The sequence below is a fragment of the Euleptes europaea genome, chromosome 19 (genome assembly GCF_029931775.1).
Source record: "Euleptes europaea isolate rEulEur1 chromosome 19, rEulEur1.hap1, whole genome shotgun sequence".
Taxonomy (NCBI): domain Eukaryota; kingdom Metazoa; phylum Chordata; class Lepidosauria; order Squamata; family Sphaerodactylidae; genus Euleptes; species Euleptes europaea.
In genome coordinates this window covers 31284796-31304388 of record NC_079330.1, presented here as the reverse complement: position 1 = coordinate 31304388, position 19593 = coordinate 31284796, and the positions used below count along the sequence as shown (strand labels likewise).

At 46.9% G+C, this 19593-nt stretch overlaps 1 protein-coding gene across 1 annotated transcript in view; it reads left to right on the top strand.

Annotated features, from left to right (window-relative positions):
• Positions 1-19593, top strand: part of BCAS3 (BCAS3 microtubule associated cell migration factor) — a 698169-nt gene that overhangs the window by 118241 nt on the left and 560335 nt on the right. The window contains exons 10-11 of the mRNA XM_056864967.1: positions 3385-3461; positions 5995-6078. Of these exons, the coding sequence (XP_056720945.1) occupies positions 3385-3461; positions 5995-6078 (161 nt within the window). The remainder of the gene's footprint in view (positions 1-3384; positions 3462-5994; positions 6079-19593) is intronic.

The window sequence follows — 19593 nt, the reverse complement described above, 5'->3', positions numbered from 1 at the left end:
CACAACAGGCAGACTTCAGAACAAAGGTGAAGTTGTGCTTTTAATTATGGAGGAGCAGAATTCTCCAAGGGACTGCTGTTTTCATTGATAGCCCCATATTCCTCACAACGTCCAGTTGTCTACATGATCCCACCCACTGCACCCAGACTTGTTGTTCCAGTGTTCTCGGAGCCTCTGTCAGAGCCCTTTAGAGGTCATGGGTGGCTCTAAACTGGAGGAAGTCTAAGAACAATGGATGATGGTTTGGGGCTGAGAGAGTCATGGCATTTCTGTCGGGGTTTTCATCTCGAAGGAGAATTCGTAAACAATGTTGTAAACCATATTACTTCATATTCTTTTATAAACAAGTTTACTTTTTTCTTTTTGGTGAGGAACAAACAAAATATTATTTGAAAGGACTGAATGATTTGTTGTCATCTTCTGGAAATAAACAGTGCAGTACAACAAAGCGTTCCCTCCTATCCTTTATTTACTCATCATTCTTGCGCTACACCTCTTTTTGTCTCGATCTGTTACCATTTCGGTTAAATTATCTAGCTGTAGGGTGGTGGATTCTTAAGAGGAAAAGAAAGGTCTTTGATCTCTTATGTCTTTGTGTACTTCTGTATGCAAAGTGTTTCTTTTTTATTCTTGTGGGATTCTATAAACTGTCCTAGTTCGGCACAAATTATCTGTTCCCTGGGAGAATCTAACCTTTGCTGGGGCCAAAGTTCAGTGGTAGAGCACATGTTTTGCATCCAGAAGATCCCATAAAATGACATAGTCTGCTTGAATCCCTTACTTCTACATACCTTTTCACCCATAGGTGGTCCTATGAATTTCTCTTTCCATAACTCAGTGGTAGAGCACGTGCTTTGCATGCAGACAGTCCCATGTTCAATCCTTACTAGGGATGTGCATTTGGATATGCCAAACTAAAAAAAGAGGCACCATTTAAAAGGAGCCCAAAAAGCAAATCCAAAAAAGCTGATTTTTCCGGATTTTTTCTGCGGTTTCCAGGTCTATATTACCCATGAGGATCTTTGCAGGGCTTTGGAGAGACTGTATTTTGAGGTAGAGGCACCAAATTTGCAACATAGCAGCAGGTGACTCTCCTTAGAAGAACTCCCAAGATTGGTGAAGATTGGGCCAGGGGGGTCCAATTTTATAGGTCCCCCAAGGGTGACCCCATCCATTTTCTATTGTTTCCAATGGAGAAAAAATGGAACTCCATAAAATTGGACCCCCATGATCCTGGTTAGAGGAATATTTGCAAAATGTGGTTCAGAATGTACGGTGATTAGTGAAACAGCACCAGCTCTGCTGTCAGAGTGGCCTTGGTTAGACCCCAGAATGAAAGGATTAGAGTGGCTGCTCCCAATCTCTTAACCATGGTTGGCCCTGGTTAACCATGGTTAAGAGATCAAGTATTGTTATATCAGGTATTAAGAGATCAAGTATTGTTATAGCCGCTCAATCCTGATTTAAAACGAGCAAAGAAAAGAATCCCAAACGTAGACATTTTCGCAAGAAGGATGAATGAGCATTGTTTGCCATAGGCTTTTGTGAGAAACCCAAAACCAGCCTAAGTGGGATGAGATGAAAGGACATCATTGGTATATATTTTAAAAGCCTTATAAAAAATTGTGTGTCCCAAGCAGGGAGTGATATAAAAAGTATGTATTTCTTTTTCAGTTTAACAGCACATATTGGCTCGTGTTGCATATTGAGATGATGAACAATATGTCCTGTAAGCTGACTGCAGTGATTTATAGGGCAGTCCAAAATAGAGATACGTCTCTCTAAATTTAGACTGTCATGAAGCAAACAAGTGCTGTGACTTTTCCTCAAATGTGTAAATCTTGAAAGATTTCCTGGGGCAGGGCAGACTCAGTGCCCCCCACCCCTCAGTTTCTCTGTGTAGGGAACACTTCACAGGCAGCACCCAAAACCTGAACAAGGAAGACCAAGTGATCCATGAGACCTACTTGGAAGGGGGATGGCAGAAAGCTGCCAAGGCTGGAAGTGGCAGATAAGGGGGGGCTTGGCACAAAAGGAGATAGATACCCTTGTGATGTGTGGGAAAGGCAGAGGAAGAGGAAGAATAATAAGAGTTGGTTTTTATATGCCAACTTTCTCTACCTTTTAAGGAGAATCAAACCAGCTTACAATCTTCCCTTCTTCTCCCCACAACAGAAACCTTGTGAGGTAGGTGGGGCTGAGAGAGTTCGGAGAGAACTATGACTAGCCCAAGGTTACCCAGCAGGCTTCATGTGGAGGAGTGGGGAATCAAACCCGGTTCTCCAGATTAGAGAGAACTGTCACTCTTCACTACTACACCATGCTGGTAATATTGCAGAGCCAAGCTGAGTCGAGTTGCACAAGCTCTACCATCCCTGGTCTTTGATGGCCAGCGTATCTTCCTAAAGATGCTATATTTGCCTACTAATCATGTTCGCGCACTCATGATACCTTTTCCATGGTATGCAGTTTATTTGCCCATGCACAGTTGCCATGGAAGTTTTGCAAAGGATTCTGGGACAGGTTTGAGGGCATGCAGGCCTGATGCTGGCCAGACCAATTGGGCCTCATTTTCATTCTGCGTGAACTGAGAGTGTGCCCCGGATTGCACCGAAAATTGATTGGGGGTTGCCCATTGGAGGAGATCAGTTGTGGTGGGGCAGCTGTCTTTCCAGGAAGCTGGTCTGTCACAAGTGTTGTTCTCCTAGAACCCCAGGATTCCACAGATTCCTACTTGAAAACAGGACACAAATGTCCCATAAGTTTACCAGGCTTTCTGCAAACCTCACTTAAAATTATGATTCCTTGGCTGGGAACTAACAGGATCTAAAGAGCTACTTTACGGTGCCCAAGGTTTTGGGCTTGCTCAGTGGGAGCTTTACCTCACAGGGTGTCTGTTGTGGGGAGGGTAAGGGAAGGTGATTCTCCTCCTCCTCCTCCTCCTCCTCCTCCTCCTGACTGACCCCTATACCATGTCACGGTCTACTTCAAAAGTCCCCAAGGTGTGAAAAGTGGATTGCCAGGGGGCATGGAGAGCTGTTGCTTGAGCAACACACGCCCAGTGACCTCTTTGAGCCCCAGGGATCACTGTGCAGTTTGTTAGATTGTGGCTCATTGTTCTGGTGGTTGGCATGTCTGGCTGAAAAGTGTGGATTGTCTACTGGCTGATCAGCTTCTGATCGACATGCAGGAAGGGGCAAGCAATGCAGGTGTCCTCTCCTCTAGCCCCAGCCTTGCTACAAAACGAGGAAGCATCCTTTAAGTCATGCAAGCAGCCACATAAGCTTTTTTGGTTCAGCCTTTTGTTTTCTTGGCAGGAAGTAGAATTCTTAGTATGAAGTCGGCTCCAATATTTATCAGTGCTACTTTTTGAATATTTTTCAGGCTGCTATCCTTGTCCGGGGCCAAACATGAATCCCATAGCTCTGGGAAGCCGGTGGCTTGCTTATGCTGAAAACAAGGTAAGGAGCTGATTGCTCTCCCTCCCCCTTAAATCTGTGCCCCTCCAGCGTTATTTTACAGACAATTCACGGGCAATTCTGTGAACAGAGAGGGAACGAGGCAACAGAGGCAAGACGTCTAGATTGTCTTTTGGGGGGCATGATTAATTATTGCACTGTGTAGGGTTGCCAGGTGAGTGATATTGATGGGCAATTGCCCACCAATCCACCCAGTGGCTCCAGGACCGGAGCTGAGTGTGTGCGTGTTGGCAGCACTTCCGGTTTTACTTCCAGAAGGACCGCATAGCCTCAGCTGTTTTAACACTCAGTTTTGAGTATTAAATCAGCTGTGGCGATGGGGCGCTTCTGGAAGTAAAATCGAAAGTGCCATCACCGCGTGTGCACACCTGCGCATGCACACGGCCACCGCAGCTCCGCCCCGTAAAACCTCCCGCTGATTGGGAGGGGGGACCTGGCATTGTGGCTCTTTACAGCAGGGGTCCCCAAGCTTTTTGAGCCCTTGGAATTTTGCGAATTTTGGTTAGCACCACGCCAATATGACTGCCTCAGGAGGTGGAGCCAAACACAAAACCTCCCTCACTTTGTAAAAATGCTGGAAAAGGGGGATAAAAATAAGCCTGGAGGAGGGAGAGAGAATGACAAGGGGGAATAAAAAGAAGGAAATCTGGAAGGAAAAATGGAATCGCACTAGGTGGGGCCTGGCGATTTCTCCGGATTACAGTTGATCTCCAGACTACAGAGATCAATTCCCCTTGAGAAAAGGGCTACTTTGGAGGGTGGACTCTATGGCATTATACCCTGCAGAGGTCCCTCCACAACTCCCACCATCTCCAGGCCCCACCCCAATATCTCCAGGAAGTTCCCAATCCAGAGTTGGCACCCCTAAATCACACACTGGCTGAGGAAAGTGCAGGTGCTTACTAGTCCTTCTGACTCTATAGTGACTATGGCTGAGGGCAGCCAATAACATGTCCTGCCTTACAATGACCCTGTCCTCTTTTTGAAATGTTCCATGGGGGACTGTTGGGGGACATGTTGAACAACCCTGAAGGTCCCAGGGTTAATCCCCGGCATCTCCAGTTAAAGGGACTAGGCAGGTGGGTGATATGAAAGACCCCTGCCTGACACCCCAGAGAGCTGCTGCCGGTCTGAGTAGACAATACTGACTTTGATGGACCAAGGGTCTGATTCAGTATAAGGCAGCTTCATGTGTTCATGTGATAGAATTGGAGCTCCTCCCCAATATTTCTTCGTTTACTTCATTTATAATCAGCATTTGTCACTGAGACTCAAGGCAGACTACATGGTGTAATCAAATAGCATGGGAGATCTAATAAGCAATGCAATAGGACCAGGAATACAAAAAGCAGAAAATTTTAGGGAAAGTTCATGTAATGCCGTGATGGTAGCTTTTGTTTTTATATTAATATTAAATTTAATTTAAAAAGACATGCCCCTTGCTATGGGGCTACAGCACTTCCAAGGGCAAAGTCTCTCTTGGCAGCCTCCCCCAGGAATCTCTGCAATGTACAAGCACCCCCTCCATGCATTCTGCACCTGAAATGAAAACAGGCATTTCACTAGTAAAGGTAAAAGTAGTCCCCTGTGCAAGCACCGGGTCATTACTGACCCATGGGCTGACGCCACATCCCGACGTTTACTAGGCAGACTTTGTTTTTACAGGGTGGTTTGCCATTGCCTTCCCCAGTCATCTACACTTTACCTCTAGCAAGCTGGGTACTCATTTTACCAATCTTGGAAGGGTGGAAGTCAACTTTGAGCCGGCTACCTGAAACTGACGTCCGTCGGGATCGAACTCAGGCTGTGAGCAGAGCTTTTCACTGCAGTACTGCAGCTTCCCACTCTGCGCCACGGGGCTCTCATTTCACTAGTAATGCCCGGTAAAGAGAAGACAGGTGACAGGATGAGAGCTGGTACAAGCCCAGCATACGGGGCAGCTCCTGATAATCAAAGGTATAGAGAGATGAGAAATCCCAAATGCAGGCTGTCGCTCAGATCCTCCGATAAGCAGGCTGCGTCCTTCTCACCGTTTGGTTCCAGTGGCTTGGCATCATGCACTCTTTTTCTCATGAGTCATTTCCCTTCTTTCCAGAAAATGCCTGTATACTTCTGACATTTTGCTTCCAGATTCTTAGCTTGTCAACGACTTCGCGTTGACACGGCATGAAGCCTTTGATTATATCTGTTCAAATTTATTTGCATGAGGGCAGCCAACCTCCCCCCCTGCCCCCGATTCCCCCAAACCTCCCTGTTTAAAGTTTATAAACAGTAAGGGACTATTCAGCTTATAATTGAAAACCAAAGGCTGAGTACATGACAGTCTGGGTGGCACCCAAAAGATTATTTATGAAAAAAAATGGTTATAACATCTTATTGGGTTTTTTTTTTTTTGCAGTCTGTGGGGAGGGGGAGGCAGAATCTCGCACCCGCAAGAGACGTCCAGCTGGGTTAGAATGATTGCTGTACAATTGACGAGGAGTGACTTGCTGGCTTCCTCTCTTCCTTCTTGCAGCTGATCCGGTTCCATCAGTCCCGCGGCGGGGCCTGTGGAGACAACATTCAGTCCTACACGGCCACAGTCATCAGTGCAGCCAAAGTGAGTGAATCGGCTCGGCGTCAGAAGGGGGGGCGATCGTCTGTCTTCCCAGCAGAACAGCACTGTGACTCCTCTGCATGCCACCCCTTCCTAGTTTGCTGTTCGGGCCAGGTTTATACACACATCAGGACGAGGTGGTAGTCATAGAATCATAGAGTTGGAAGGGACCACCAGGGTCATCTAGTCCAACCCTCTGCACAATGCAGGAAATTCACAACTACCCCCCACACCCCCAGTGACCCCTACTCCATGCCCAGAAGATGGCCAAGGTGCCCTCCCTCTCATCATCTGCCTAAGGTCAGAGAATCAGCATTGCTGACAGATGCCCATCTAGCCTCTTCTTAAAACCCTCCAGGGAAGGAGAGCTCACCACCTCCCAAGGAAGCCTGTTCCACTGAGGAACCGCTCTAACTGTTAGAAAATTCTTCCTAATGTCTAGATGGAAACACTTTTGATTTAATTTCAACCCGTTGGTTTTGGTCCGACCTTCTGGAGTAACAGAAAACAACTCGGCACCATCCTCTATATGACAGACCTTCAAGTACTTGAAGATGGCCGACGGAGAACCGTGACACTTCAGACTGTAGGCCTGATGGGAGGAGAGACAGAGATAGTTACTGCATTTACATCTAGTGTTTTCCCCATCATGAAGCAAGAGGGGATTGCCAGGGCTCTCTGATCTAGGCACTGGCCAGAGTGTGTTTCACCATGTTCACCTGGATAGCCCCAGGCTCGCCTGATCTCGTCAGATCTCAGAAGCTAAGTAGGGTCGGCCTGGTTAGGGTTTTGATGGGCAACTTCCAAGGAATACCAGGGTCATGATGCAGAGGCAGGCAATGGCAAACCAAGGACTCATTCTCCCTTTTCTCCTATTGTGCTAATTCTTTTTCTTGCCAGAAGTGTTTTTTTTAATGTTATTAGTGCATTAAAAAATGACATCTCCTACATACATACAGCCTGGGGCTGTGCATTCCCCAACCTGACAGGTAGACCACACTGCAAAGTAGATCCTAGAGACAAAGGGCGGGATACAAATTGAAATAAATCCAGGTGCTAAAGCTGATCACTGAGTGCCTTTCAATCCATCTGAAGCAGCGGCATATTATATATTTTCTCCTCCACCCTAACTCCTGCTTGACCCCTTCCCTTTCCTTATCTGCTCCACCTAACAAGTGCCAGTTCTTTGCTTCTCCAGAGAGCCAGCGTGGTGTAGTGGTTAAGAGCGGTGGTTTGGAGCGGTGGACTCTGATCTGGAGAACTGGGTTTGATTCCCCACTCCTCCACATGAGCAGCAGAGGCTAATCTGGTGGGTTGGTTTCCCCACTCCTCCACATGAAGCCAGCTGGGGGACCTTGGGCTAGTCACAGCTCTCTTCGAGCTCTCTCAGCCTCACCTACTTCACAGGGTATCTGTTGTGGGGAGAGGAAGGGAAGGTGATTGTAAGACGGTTTGATTCTTCCTTAAGTGGTTGAGAAAGTTGGCATACAAAACCCATCTCTTCTTCTTCAGCTGTGGCCTGACAGCACTTTTCACCACATAGTCCACCTTTCTCACTGAAGGCAGGTTACACGGAGTAAATCAATACAACCAGTTCCTGCGGTTCATAGCAATTTTTTTTTGGGGGGGGGGGAGTCTGTCAGCTCCCCTCATTCTCCATTCCAAATGAGCTCTGCAGTGGCATGTCTGAAAAGGTCAGGCAGCAAACCACCTGATATCTTGATATTTGCATGCTTGCATTTACATGTATGTCCATTAGAGGTGACATACATTGATACCCTTGCCCCCCGTTCCAATGTTTAACTTGTGGGGACTGGGTGAAGCATTACTGAGCCACTTGGCGATAAACCAGAGGCCTCAGAAGGCCCATAGCCGGGCACAGAGGACAAAGCATAGTTAAATTGTGGAACTCCCTGCCCCAGGATGTGGTGATGACTGTGGGAAACTGGCAGATGCTGCTGCAGTCATCTTGTTTGTGGGCTGCCTGGAGGCACCTGGTTGGCCACTGTGTGAACAGACTGCTGGGATTGACGGGCCTGGGTCTGATCCAGCAGGGCTTTTCTTATGTTCTAAAGCCGCCCCCTGCAGCTGCCTCCCAGCAACTTCCATGCAAAGGTACAGTGCCTCTGAACATGGAGGTCATATCCAGCCATCTCAGGGCTAATAGCCATTGATGGACCTACTGCTAAGGGAGTCAAACATCCTCCCTCGTTGCTCAGACTGAAACCTGTCTCATGTGCTTTTGTCACATGACCTGCTTTTGCCAATCACTGTTCGCAACCTTGGTGCTCCAAATCCTGTTCCTTAAGCTTCAAGCTTAGGACCTCAGGCTGAGCTTCCCCCTGTCCCCCACTCCTATTCCATCCTCTTTTGTCTACTGAGAGTTCACTGGGCATTGCACTGTTAGTATTTATTATATTCCGCCTTTCTCACTGAGTTTCAAGGCTGATTACACAGTGCAAGTCAATGCAATCGGTAGGATGAGACATCTAATAAGCAATCTAATAGGCCTAGGATTACAGAAATCTGAAACAGGCAAAAAGTATTCGACACAAAATGTCCAATGATGCAGAAAATGGTGTTACAGAAGTAGAAAACAATGACGGGAGAGCAGGGTAATACATGCAACACACAAATACATACGATATGCAGTAGTATAGTTCACAGTCCCGATTTCTGTATAAAAGCAGCTTCCCCAAACCACCCCCTTTATAATATAGCCCTATTCCTTTTAAAAAAGCCCTCCTGAACAGTTGTTTTACGTACTTTGCCTAATGGCAGGAGCGTCGGAGCCTTCCTGACCTCCTCCAGTAGGCCATTCCATGAGGGCTACACACTTGGTGGGTTTTTTAAAATTAAATGCCGTCTGACTATGCTGAATGCTGCCCTGGAATGTGTGCACCTCTACAGCTATCCCAGCGTGTTCTCTTCTCCGCAACAGCTTGGCGCGCTCTCCCAAACCACTGCTTACCATCTCACCAGCCTCTCCCTTTGCGAGACAAATGCGGTCGCTGCAATAAGAGAGGCTTGCAAAAGGAGTTTTTAAATTGGCAGGCCGGAGAGTCCTCAACAAAACAAGGGCTTAAAAGTAACCCACAAAGGGAATGGAAACAGAGGTCATGCCGTTTCCTTCAGAAGAACAAACAGAGCAGAAAAGAAGTGTGTGTTTCTGTAACAACGGGTGTCGATGCCAGCGGATCTGTGGTTGGACGGGGAGAAAAATCACAGGTTTTGCTTTGCTCAAGGCAGACGTGGGCCTCCACCCCAGGAGGAGTACTCTGCTGAACTTGTGTGGCCTGCGATAAATTCCTTTGCCATGACTGAGACGGAGAAGTGATATGTTTTCCCCTTAATTTCATTGTCATTTGAACATGGGCATCTTTATTCTTAGGCTCTCTTCAGACATCGCATCTATCCCTTCACGTAACTGTAGTTAGCTTGAGTGCCCAAACGCAGGCTGCTCCCCTGACTGTGTTTGGTTGGGATGCATCAAACCAGGGTCAGAAACCATGAGTTGGATCCCATGATCCCTCAGCAGAAGGCTCTGATGATTGGGGATCCCTAGTACTGAGAAATTAGTATTTTTGTTAAAAGACACTGATGGGTTTGTTTCTTATAGGACTTCCCTGTATGCTCTGGCGGCAAAGAAAATAAAGTCCAATATGGTTGCTAAGAGAGCTGAACCTTTAGGTTGATTTTAATGGTTGCTAGGTCCCATTGGCCGGTTGGGACACCACCACAATTTTTAGCTATTATTTCTCTGAATGCATCGATTTTAGCATAGTTTCATTATGTATATTTTAGCATAGTTTTATTATGTTTATTATCAATCCAGAATTTTATTAATCTAATATTTATTTTATTATGTATCTGTGGTATCCTTGACATGTTTGTAATGGCCTATGGCTAAATGCAAATAAAACCATTCATTCATTCATTCATTCATTGGATTGGGGATCCTTCCTGTGCCCCTGCCCACAACCTCTTCCTGCCCTGGGAAAGTTGGTTCCAAGGGTTGCAGAATCCACACAGACAAGCTGCCATGTGGGTCGGAAGGCTGCATGGAAATCGCCGGGGAGGGTCCCTCATGTCAGTGGGACTTGTGGAAATGGTAGAAAAGGGCAAGAGTCCAGTAGCACCTTAAAGACTAACAAAAATATTTTCTGGTAGGGTATGAGCTTTCGTGAGCCACAGCTCACTTCTTGTTAGTCTTTAAGGTGCTACTGGACTCTTGCTCTTTTCTACCCTTTGTGGAAATGGGCCGAGGCAGCAATTTTGCCCCATTCCCCCTCCTTAGTACAACCTCTGGAGTCACACAGCTGTTTGTCCAACATCTCTGGGAATCAACTTTCCTAAGGCTGGAAGGGATTGCTGGAGAAAGAAAAAGAAGAGTTGGTTTTTATATGCCGACTTTCTCTACCACTTAAGGGAGACTCAAACCAGCTTACAATCACCTTCCCTTCCCCTCCCCACAATAGACACCCTGGAGGTGGGTGGGGCTGAGAGAGTGTGACTAGCCCAAAGTCACCCAGCTGGCTTTGTGTGTAGGAGTGGGGAAACCAATCCAGTTCACCAGATTAGCCTCCCCCGCTCATGTGGAGGGGTGGGGAATCAAACCCGGTTCTCCAGATCAGAATCCACCACTCAAAACCACCAGTCTTAACCAATACACCACGCTGGCTCTGGGTCTCGCTCAGTGGTCCCTTGCATGGGGCGGTGTGAACAACAGCCCTTTCCCAGAGACCTTGGTGGTTAGGGTAAAGAGAAGCAAAAAGTAGGGTGGCCAACCTTCAAGTGGGGCCTGGAGACCTGGAATTACATCTCAAGATGACAGAGATCAGTTTCTCTGGAGAAAATGGCAGCTCTGGAGGGTGGCCTCTTATGGCATCACATCCATGCCGAGTGTCCTCCCCAGGCTCCACCCCCAAATCTCCAGGAATTTCCTAACCTGGAGTTGGCAAATCTAGCGGGAAGAGGGGCTCTCGCTCCTTCTGACCACCCTTTATGCTTCGTGTGAAGTCAGAGGCTGACTCTGAGCCAGACGACTGGTAGTATTGATGTTGGCAGAGGTTGTCTCTTTGGACCAGTGAGAAGTGGGAAGTGTGACCTTCTTTCATGTTCACTGTTAATGTGGGTGTCTGTACAATTGCAGTCATCAGGAAGAGATTCCAGGATTCTTGTGGCAAGTTGATTTGTGGAGCCCTGGTCTTTGCGCTTTTGAATGTCCCCCTGCCCTTTGCCCTTCCTGTACCCCCCTCTGCTAGACCTATATGTCTTAGCTTGCTTAAATAAGCCACCGTTCATGTGGGTAGATATCCCTTATCTGTGTGAAATGGTTTAGGATTCCGCCCCTTTGATCAACGGAGGTGTTACTTTCTTTTAAAGAGGCAGCCTTTTGTTTTATTTTCCGCTCTTATCACTTGCAAGGGAAGTGTGTGTCTCTCTGTGTGTGTGTTGGGGGGGACTGGCTCATAAATATATAGTTTTCTTAAATGACCTTGGGATTCAGCAATTTGGGTTTTCACACAGTAATCGTGCAGAAAGCTGAGTTGAGATGGCAGAAATTCAGCTTGGGGGAGGGTCCTTTGAGAGAAGTGAAGCCTGAGTTGGGGGTCAGGTGAAATGGGACGGAGACAAAGTGGGGGCAACAGCAAGGAATGGAAAGGGGTGACAGGCAAGAAGGGCTGGTGTAGTGGTTAGAGCATTGGGTTCTGCTGTAGACCTCCCAGGGTGAACTTTGGGCTGGGATTCCCATTTCATTTATGCCTTGCCTTTCTCCCTAATGGGGACCCAAAGGAACTTATATTGTACTCTCTTCCAGCATGGTATAGTGGTTAAGAGCGGTGGTTTGGAGCGGTGGACTCTGATCTGGAGAACCACATGAGTGGCGGAGGCTAATCTGGTGAACTTCTACACATGAAGCCAGCTGGGTGACCTTGGGCTAGTCACACTCTCTCAGCCTCACTTACCTCGCAGGGTGTCTGTTGTGGGGAGGGGAAGGGAAGATGATTGTAAGCCGGTTTGATTCTTCCTTAAGTGGTAGAGAAAGTTGGCATATAAAAATTCTTCTGCTTCTTCTTCTGCTTCTGCTTCTTCTCCTCTTCCTCCTCACAACAATCCTGTGAGGTAGATTAGGCTGAGAGTGTGTGACTGGCTCAAGGTCAGCAAATTAAACTTCTGTGGCAGAGTGGGGATTCTTTTTCTCTGATCAGGAGCATGCCTGACCAGAGCTGCATCCATAGGTGTTGGATGTTATGGTGCAGCAGTCATTTGCTACTGAATTAACTGGTGTGGACAAGCCTATCCCATTGCAATTGGGATACATTGCAACACCAAAGGAGTATCCCACAGTGTGTGGGCAGAGCCCTGGAAATGTTCAGTGCCGAAGCTTCTTTGTGGTGGGTTGGCATATTTCTCTTCTGGCGTACCGACTCTGTCGCAGCCTGACATCTTTTCATCTCCAGGTTTGGCATCAGCCATGGACATGTATTTCTCTCATTTCATTTATACCTTGCCTTCTTCCCCAATGGGGACCCAAAGGAACTTATATCATACTCCTCTCTTCCACTTTATTCTCACAACAGTCCTGTGAGGTAGGTTAGGTGGAGTGGACATGCTCACGGAGGATAGGGCTATCCATGGCTACTAGTCAAAATGAATACTAGTCATGATGCATACCTATTCTTTCTAGTTCTCTGGTATCAGAGGAGCATGCCTATTATATTAGGTGCTTTGGAACACAGGCAGGATGCTGCAGCAGTCGTCTTGTTTGTGGGCTTCCTAGAGGCACCTGGTTGGCCACTCGGTGATCAGACTTCTGGACTTGATGAGCCTTGGTCTGATCCAGCATGGCAGCATCTTCTTAGGTTCTGAAGCTTCCAAAGAGGGCAAACCCAGACCACCATTACGTTTAATCTTTGTCTAATGCCTTGCTGCCGGGACCATGGCACCTGATTTGGCAAGAGAACCTTGTAGATATCAAGATATCAAGAGTCTAGTAGCACCTTAAAGACTAACAAAATTTCTGGCAGCGTAGGAGCTTTCGTGAGCCACAGCTCACTGAAGAAGATATCTGAAGAAGTCAACTGTGGCTCACAAAAGCAATTACCCTGCCAGAAATTTTGTTAGTATTTAAGGTGTTACAAGATACTTTATAGATATTCTGTAGACTGTATAGATGTTGGGACTGTCTTGCAGTCCACAAGGTTGGGGGCACAGTGATGCCCATGGCATTGTTTGTGGCACAGCTTCATCCAGGGCCTCGCATGAGAGCAGCTGCATTGGCCACCCCTTCCGTCCTCTGGCAGTGTTAACGGTTGGTGATTTGGGGCCTTTTAAATCACAACAGGAGCAGAGGTGGGGTTCAGAAACTGGTCACCTTCCCAAGTACCAGAGGTTTTATCTCTCACATCTGGACCGACCTTGGTTGGCACTCAGAATCCTGACTTGCAAACTGACCATTCCTGCATTCACTTTGAAGAGTGAGGAAGGAAGAAAGAGAATGGAAGCATATGAATGAAATAATTATGGGGAAAAACACTTAGTTTTGGATGATGCATCCATCTATTGCAAACAATATTTTTGTTTTATTTATTTCTGAACCGGAACAGATTTTATTTAGATATTTATACCCCTCTGTCTCCCTTATTGTGGAGCCAAAATGGCTTACACCATCATTTTCTTCCTCCATTTTATCCTCACAACAAAAACTCTGTGAGGACGCTTAGGCTGAGAGAGAGTGCCTGGCTTAATGTCACTCAGTGGGATTCCACAGGAAAGTCGGGATTCCAACCTGGGTCCTATGGATCCTAGTCCAACACTCTGACCACTAATAGAAGGGGAATGCCTCTTATAAAACAGCAGTTACCACCTTTAGTTTTTTGTAAGTAACTGCATTCAAATAATTTCAGCTTAAAACAGTCTGCTCTCCCCTCAGTCAATGCACTTTATCAATTACGGTGTAATCTTACACAGTGACAACCTTTTAAGCCCGTTGACTCCAGTGAATTTGGAGGGGTGTAACCCTGCTTAGGATTCTACTACAAGTCAGCTAGATGTTTCAGATCCTCCACCTTTTTCAACAACTCAATACCATGTCATCAGAAACCATAACAAGGTTGTACCTTAAGAGATTTTATGCTGACAGTGATGGGGTGGTGCTGTTACTTTTAACAAAAAAATCCCCAGGTTTCCTTGTCGCCTAATAGCATTTGTACTTCCTTTCTATAAATCCTAAACTGGCAAAAGTGATTTAGCGGGAAAATGACAACAAAAAGCCAAGCTGGGGCATCTGTTTTCTCTTGTTACCTGATAACTCCTTAATGAGCACTCACAGCCGAAGTGAGAGCAAAGCCATTAGCACTAATGGATTGGGAGGACAGCCGATATGGCATGGGAAAGGTTAAAGATTACCAAAGAAGTTTTTGCAGATGCCCATCCGGCAGGAGGGAATAAGTGGCATGATGGTTTTGTTGCGGACATTTATGGATTAACGGATTGGGTCAAACTGAAGTTCGCTTTTTGGGGAATAAAGCATGCAGTGGCGAGGGGTTATCTTGCGCTCTCTCCTTCCGATACACGGGCAGCTGTTTGCTGTCGTTGCTTACATGAGCACAGACATTGCTTTTAATTTCTAAAAACATCTACAGTTTCCTCGGGAGGTGGTGAGCTCTCCTTCCCTGGGGATTTTTAAGCAGAGGCTAGATGGCCATCGGTCAGCAAGGCTGATTCTATGACCTTAGGGAGAGGATGAGAGGGAGGGCATCTTGGCCATCTTCTGGGCATGGAGTGTGAGTCACTGGAGGTGTGGGGGGGAGATAGTTGTGAATTTCCTGCATTGTGCAGGGGGTTGGACAAGATGACCCTGGTGGTCCCTCCCAACTCTATGATTCACGTTTGTTATGCAGCTGAATTGATCATAAAGGTGAATTTCTTTAAAATGTTGAGAAACCTTTCTGTCTGCTTTGTTGTCCAGTGGCTGGAACTAAGAAGGAAGTTTTCCTTAATCTGTCTATTGCTATAAAAATATTAGAGCAATGATATTAGAGCTTTATTAGCTTACAGTCAGCAAATTAATTGGCTCAAGCTTTAGACTCTGCTCCCACTCTAGGCATGCACACACAAAAAATCAGTACAAGTACGGACATGAAGCTGCCTCATACAGAAGCAGCCCCTTGGTCCATCAAGGTTGGTATTGTCTACTCAGACCTGCAATGGCTCTCCAGGGTTTCAGCCAAGGTCTTTCCCATCACCTACTTTAACAGGAGATGCCAGGGATTGAACCTGGGACCTTCTGCATGCCAAGCAGATTCTCTACCACTGAGCCACGGCCCCTTCCCTGAGCACACACACCCAGCTGATGCAGTCTGGCCTGTCTGTCATGTTGGCTGATTGATGTCCACATGGACAGTTCAGCACATAGAAGCTCAAATTTACACTCAACCATGCAGCTGACTTTGTGACAACGACTATCTCTTAGCCTAACCTACGTCTCAGGGTTGTTGTGGGGAGGGGAGAACCCTGCAGGAATAGCCTTCAGCTCCTTAGAGGAAGGGTTGGATAAAAATGTGTGGGCTGCTGAATCCCTTTGAAAGGTTGGTGGCCCAAACGGAGTCATCGTGTTCTTGGGTGCTCTGTGATGTGTTCGCACACCTCCACAAACAGGGCATGTTATATCTGCATAAATAAATTAAATGAAGCTCTTTCTAACCTGCCCTTTGATCGGATCATTTCTCTCTGTGTAAAATTTACTGTGCGTTTTTAATGCAGTTCCTTTCCCGCTGCCTGCTTGCAATTACAGACTTTTGTTTAATCGCTTGTGGATTATAAAACGGTAGTGATTAATGTCTTGTCAGATGGTTAGCGTGGGGTTTTTGTGTGTATAGGAAATGTTTTATTCCCCCCCTACTTTCTCCCAACAAGGCCATCCTGCATAGGCATTACAGCGTGAGCCCTTTTCTTTTTCAGTCGCTTTCACCCAGTCCCAAAGGCTTAGGTTGGGTTACAGGGTGGTGTGTTATTAAAAGGCATGTTTTTTTTCTTCTCCTGAGCAATTCCTCTGTCTCTGGTAGCAGATTCTGGATGTTCTCTAGGGCAGCAAAGTGGGAGAAGGCCAAATCTGAATCTCTTGGGAGATTCTGGGTTCCTTCTAGGGTAGCAAAGCAGGAGACAGCCAGTTCTTACCCTTGGGGTCCCAGCCCATGGGGTGCTCTTATGCACAAACCTCGATGAAACACCAGGGGCTTCTGCAATGTCATGGTTTGGGGCTCCTCCTGTTCATTTCAACGAGGTTTCTCTGATGAAGTTGGAGAATGCACTGCTAGAAATGACAGCCAGTGTGGTGTAGTGGTTAGGAGCAATAAACTCTAATCTGGAGAACCAGGTTTGATTCCCCACTCCTCTGCATGAGCGGCAGATGCTAATCTGTTGAGCTGGGTTGGTTTCCCCACTCCTACACATGAAGCCTGCTGGGTTATCTTGGGCTGGTCCTAACTGTTTCAGACCCACCTGCCTCACAAGGTCTGTTGTGGGGAGAGGAAGGGAAGGAGATTGTAAACTGGTTTGATTCTCCTTAAAAGGTAGAGAAAATCGGCATATAAAAACCAACTGTTCTTCTTCTGCTTCTGCTTCTTCTGCTTCTGCTTCTTTGCTCTTATTTTGGTAGGGAAGAGAAGTGAGCTGAGAGCCTCTTATCCTCACCTGTGTTGCTCATACTATCTTACCGGTTCCAGAGGGTTAGTCTACTTCAGCCAAAATAACAACAGAATCTGGTGGCTCTTGAAAGTCTTAACAAATTTTGTGAGCCAGAGAGCACACTTTGTCCGATGCATGCATGCATCTGCCCGAGCTGGCTTTGGCTGATGAAAGCTTTCTGCCACAATAAATTTGGTGGTCTTTAAGATGCCACACGACTCTGTTGTTTTATCTGTCTCTCTTTATTTCCAAATGTATATCCCATATTCTTTGCCATGAACGCATTACCCAAAGCAGTAACCAGCTCAGTTAAAAAAAAAAAGGACTATACAAACAAAGAAGACAGGCGTTAAAACAGCAGCAGATTTCAACATGAGCCCCAGCAAAAGAACTGGCTCCAGCCATTGTTAAAAGGTAAAGGTCCCCTGTGCAAGCACAGGGTCATTCCTGACCCATGGGGTGACGTCACATCCTGATGTTTACAAGGCAGACTTTGTTTACGGGGTGGTTTGCCAGTGCCTTCCCCAGTCATCTTCCCTTTACCCCCAGCAAGCTGGGTACTCATTTTACCGACCTTGGAAGGATGGAAGGCTCAATCAACCTTGAGCCGACTACCTGAAACCAACTTCCATTGGAATCGAACTCAGGTCGTGAGCAGAGCTTGGATTGCAGTACTGCAGCTTACCACTCTGTGCCACGGGGTCCATTGTTAAGTAGCAGGAAAAAGATTTTCTAGAAAATCTCCATTTCGACTAAGCACCAGAAAGCCAAGAAAGATGTCGCCAGCCATGCTTTCAGTGGCAGAGACTTCTGCTGAGTGAGCGCCATCACGGAGAAAGCATGACTCTGTGCCTGTGTGTTTCTTGATCTTTCATGGGTTGGACAGGAGGGAAGGCGGCATCAGATCTCGGAAGCTAAGCAGGGTTGGTACTTGGATGGGAGACCACCAAGGAAGACTCTGCAGAGGAAGGTCAGGGCAAGCCTCCCCTGCTTCTCACTTGCTTTGAAGACCCCAAAAGTCGGCTGCAACTTGAAGGCACTTTACACACACAATGGGTTGGAGGTGCAGCAGCACTTCACCTGCTGATCTGGGGAACATCTGGAAGACTGCACTGCTCTTCATTGTGTTTCACCGTTCTTCACTGCCTGAAGCATCTGAACTCTTTTCAAAGGCAGCTTCATGCAGGCCATGTTGCAGAAGTTAATACAAGAGGCTGTGGAAGCGTGAATGACTGAGGCTATGTCTTTCTCTTTGAGAAGCAGTGAAAGTACACACCCACGCCCTCCAAGAATACTTCCCACCCAGGATTTCCAGCTTCAGATTGGCTTGCAAGCAGCCATAATCGTGCATTGCACCTGTTTAGACATCAGATAGTGGAAGGGAACAGAGCTCTACAGTATGAACATGTGATTGGCAGGCAGTATGAAGCCTCTGGATTGGTAGGGTTGCCAGCCTCCAGGTAGTAGCTGGAGATCACCCGCTATTACAACTGATCTCCAGCCGATAGAGGTCAGATAACCTGGAGGAAATGGCCACTTTGGCAATTGGACTCTATGGCAATGAAGTCCCTCCCCTCCCCAAACCCCGCCCTCCTCAGGCTCTGGCCCCAAAATCTCCAGGTATTTCCCAACCCGGAGCTGGCAACCCTATGGATTGGCCATGCCTTGTGTAAATCCTAGAAGTACTTCCTACTTCACTGCAGCTTCCGCTGTCTAGCCTTCCCTCTCCACTGGCTGACCCCAAGCTTGAGCACACGCCCTCCTAGGCCTAGATTTGGGTGCAGCTTCCCACAGCCCTGCCTAGATCTGAAAATAAGCTGCTCCAGGGCTGAAGAGCTTTCTGGCATTGTTACCCTTGGACAACCAATCAAATCAATAGGTCCATGGAGGCTAAGCATAAAACATCCCTCTTGTTTGCTGTGTATCCCCCCCCCAGAAGTTGTAAGCATGCCAATTGTTTAAGGATTTTATTTCTTTCCATTTGTTGGGGGAGTTTAAGAAGAGCATGGGGTTTGTGTGTGTGTGTGAGTGGAGAGGATAAGACACAAATGACAGGATATGTCTATTGCTAAGAGATGTTATAACACAAAGAGGTTCCTTTGATAAAGGCTTGGCTCCGACTATTCTTTCTTTCTTCTGTCTTTTTTTTTTTAAGCGGTAGCATCTCCATTAGCATTAATGGGGTAAGTACCTCCACGGAGGCATCTCAGAGGTTAATTGGGCTTCCTGGCTGGATCGGCGCCGTCAATACACACTGGCGCCTGATTCTGTTGGCCCTTCAGAGGTTTTCCTGACAACACACTAACAGACTCTGGTGTGTAAGTCATTTCCCATGAATAATTCAAGTGAACGCCTGGCTGCTAATTGATGAACACTAATGTGTTTTCTAATCACTGCAGTTTGAGTTTTTAGCACTAAACAAAGCAGTTGCCATTGATTTGTGGCTTCTGCTACAGTCCCTGATCTGAACCGATCTCCTCCTCTCTCCCACCCCTCTGAATTTGAACAGGGAGCTTCTCTTGTAGAATCATAGAGTTGGAAGGGGCCATACAGGCCCTCTAGTCCAACCCTTTGCTTAATGCAGGAGCAGCCTAAATTAATTCATGGACCACTTACCCCACCACCCCTTCTTCTGGTCTTGCTTCTGCCACACCTGGAGGAACTCCTTGAGTGTGTCCTTGGAAGAGGGCTGGTGTTGAAAGCCTGTGGATGGTGTGGGCTCCCTAGTGCATGGTCATTGGGGGGGGGGTTGTGATGCTGAAACTCCTTTGGATAGGGTTGCCAACCCCCAGGTAGTAGCTGGAGATCTCCTGCTATTCCAACTGA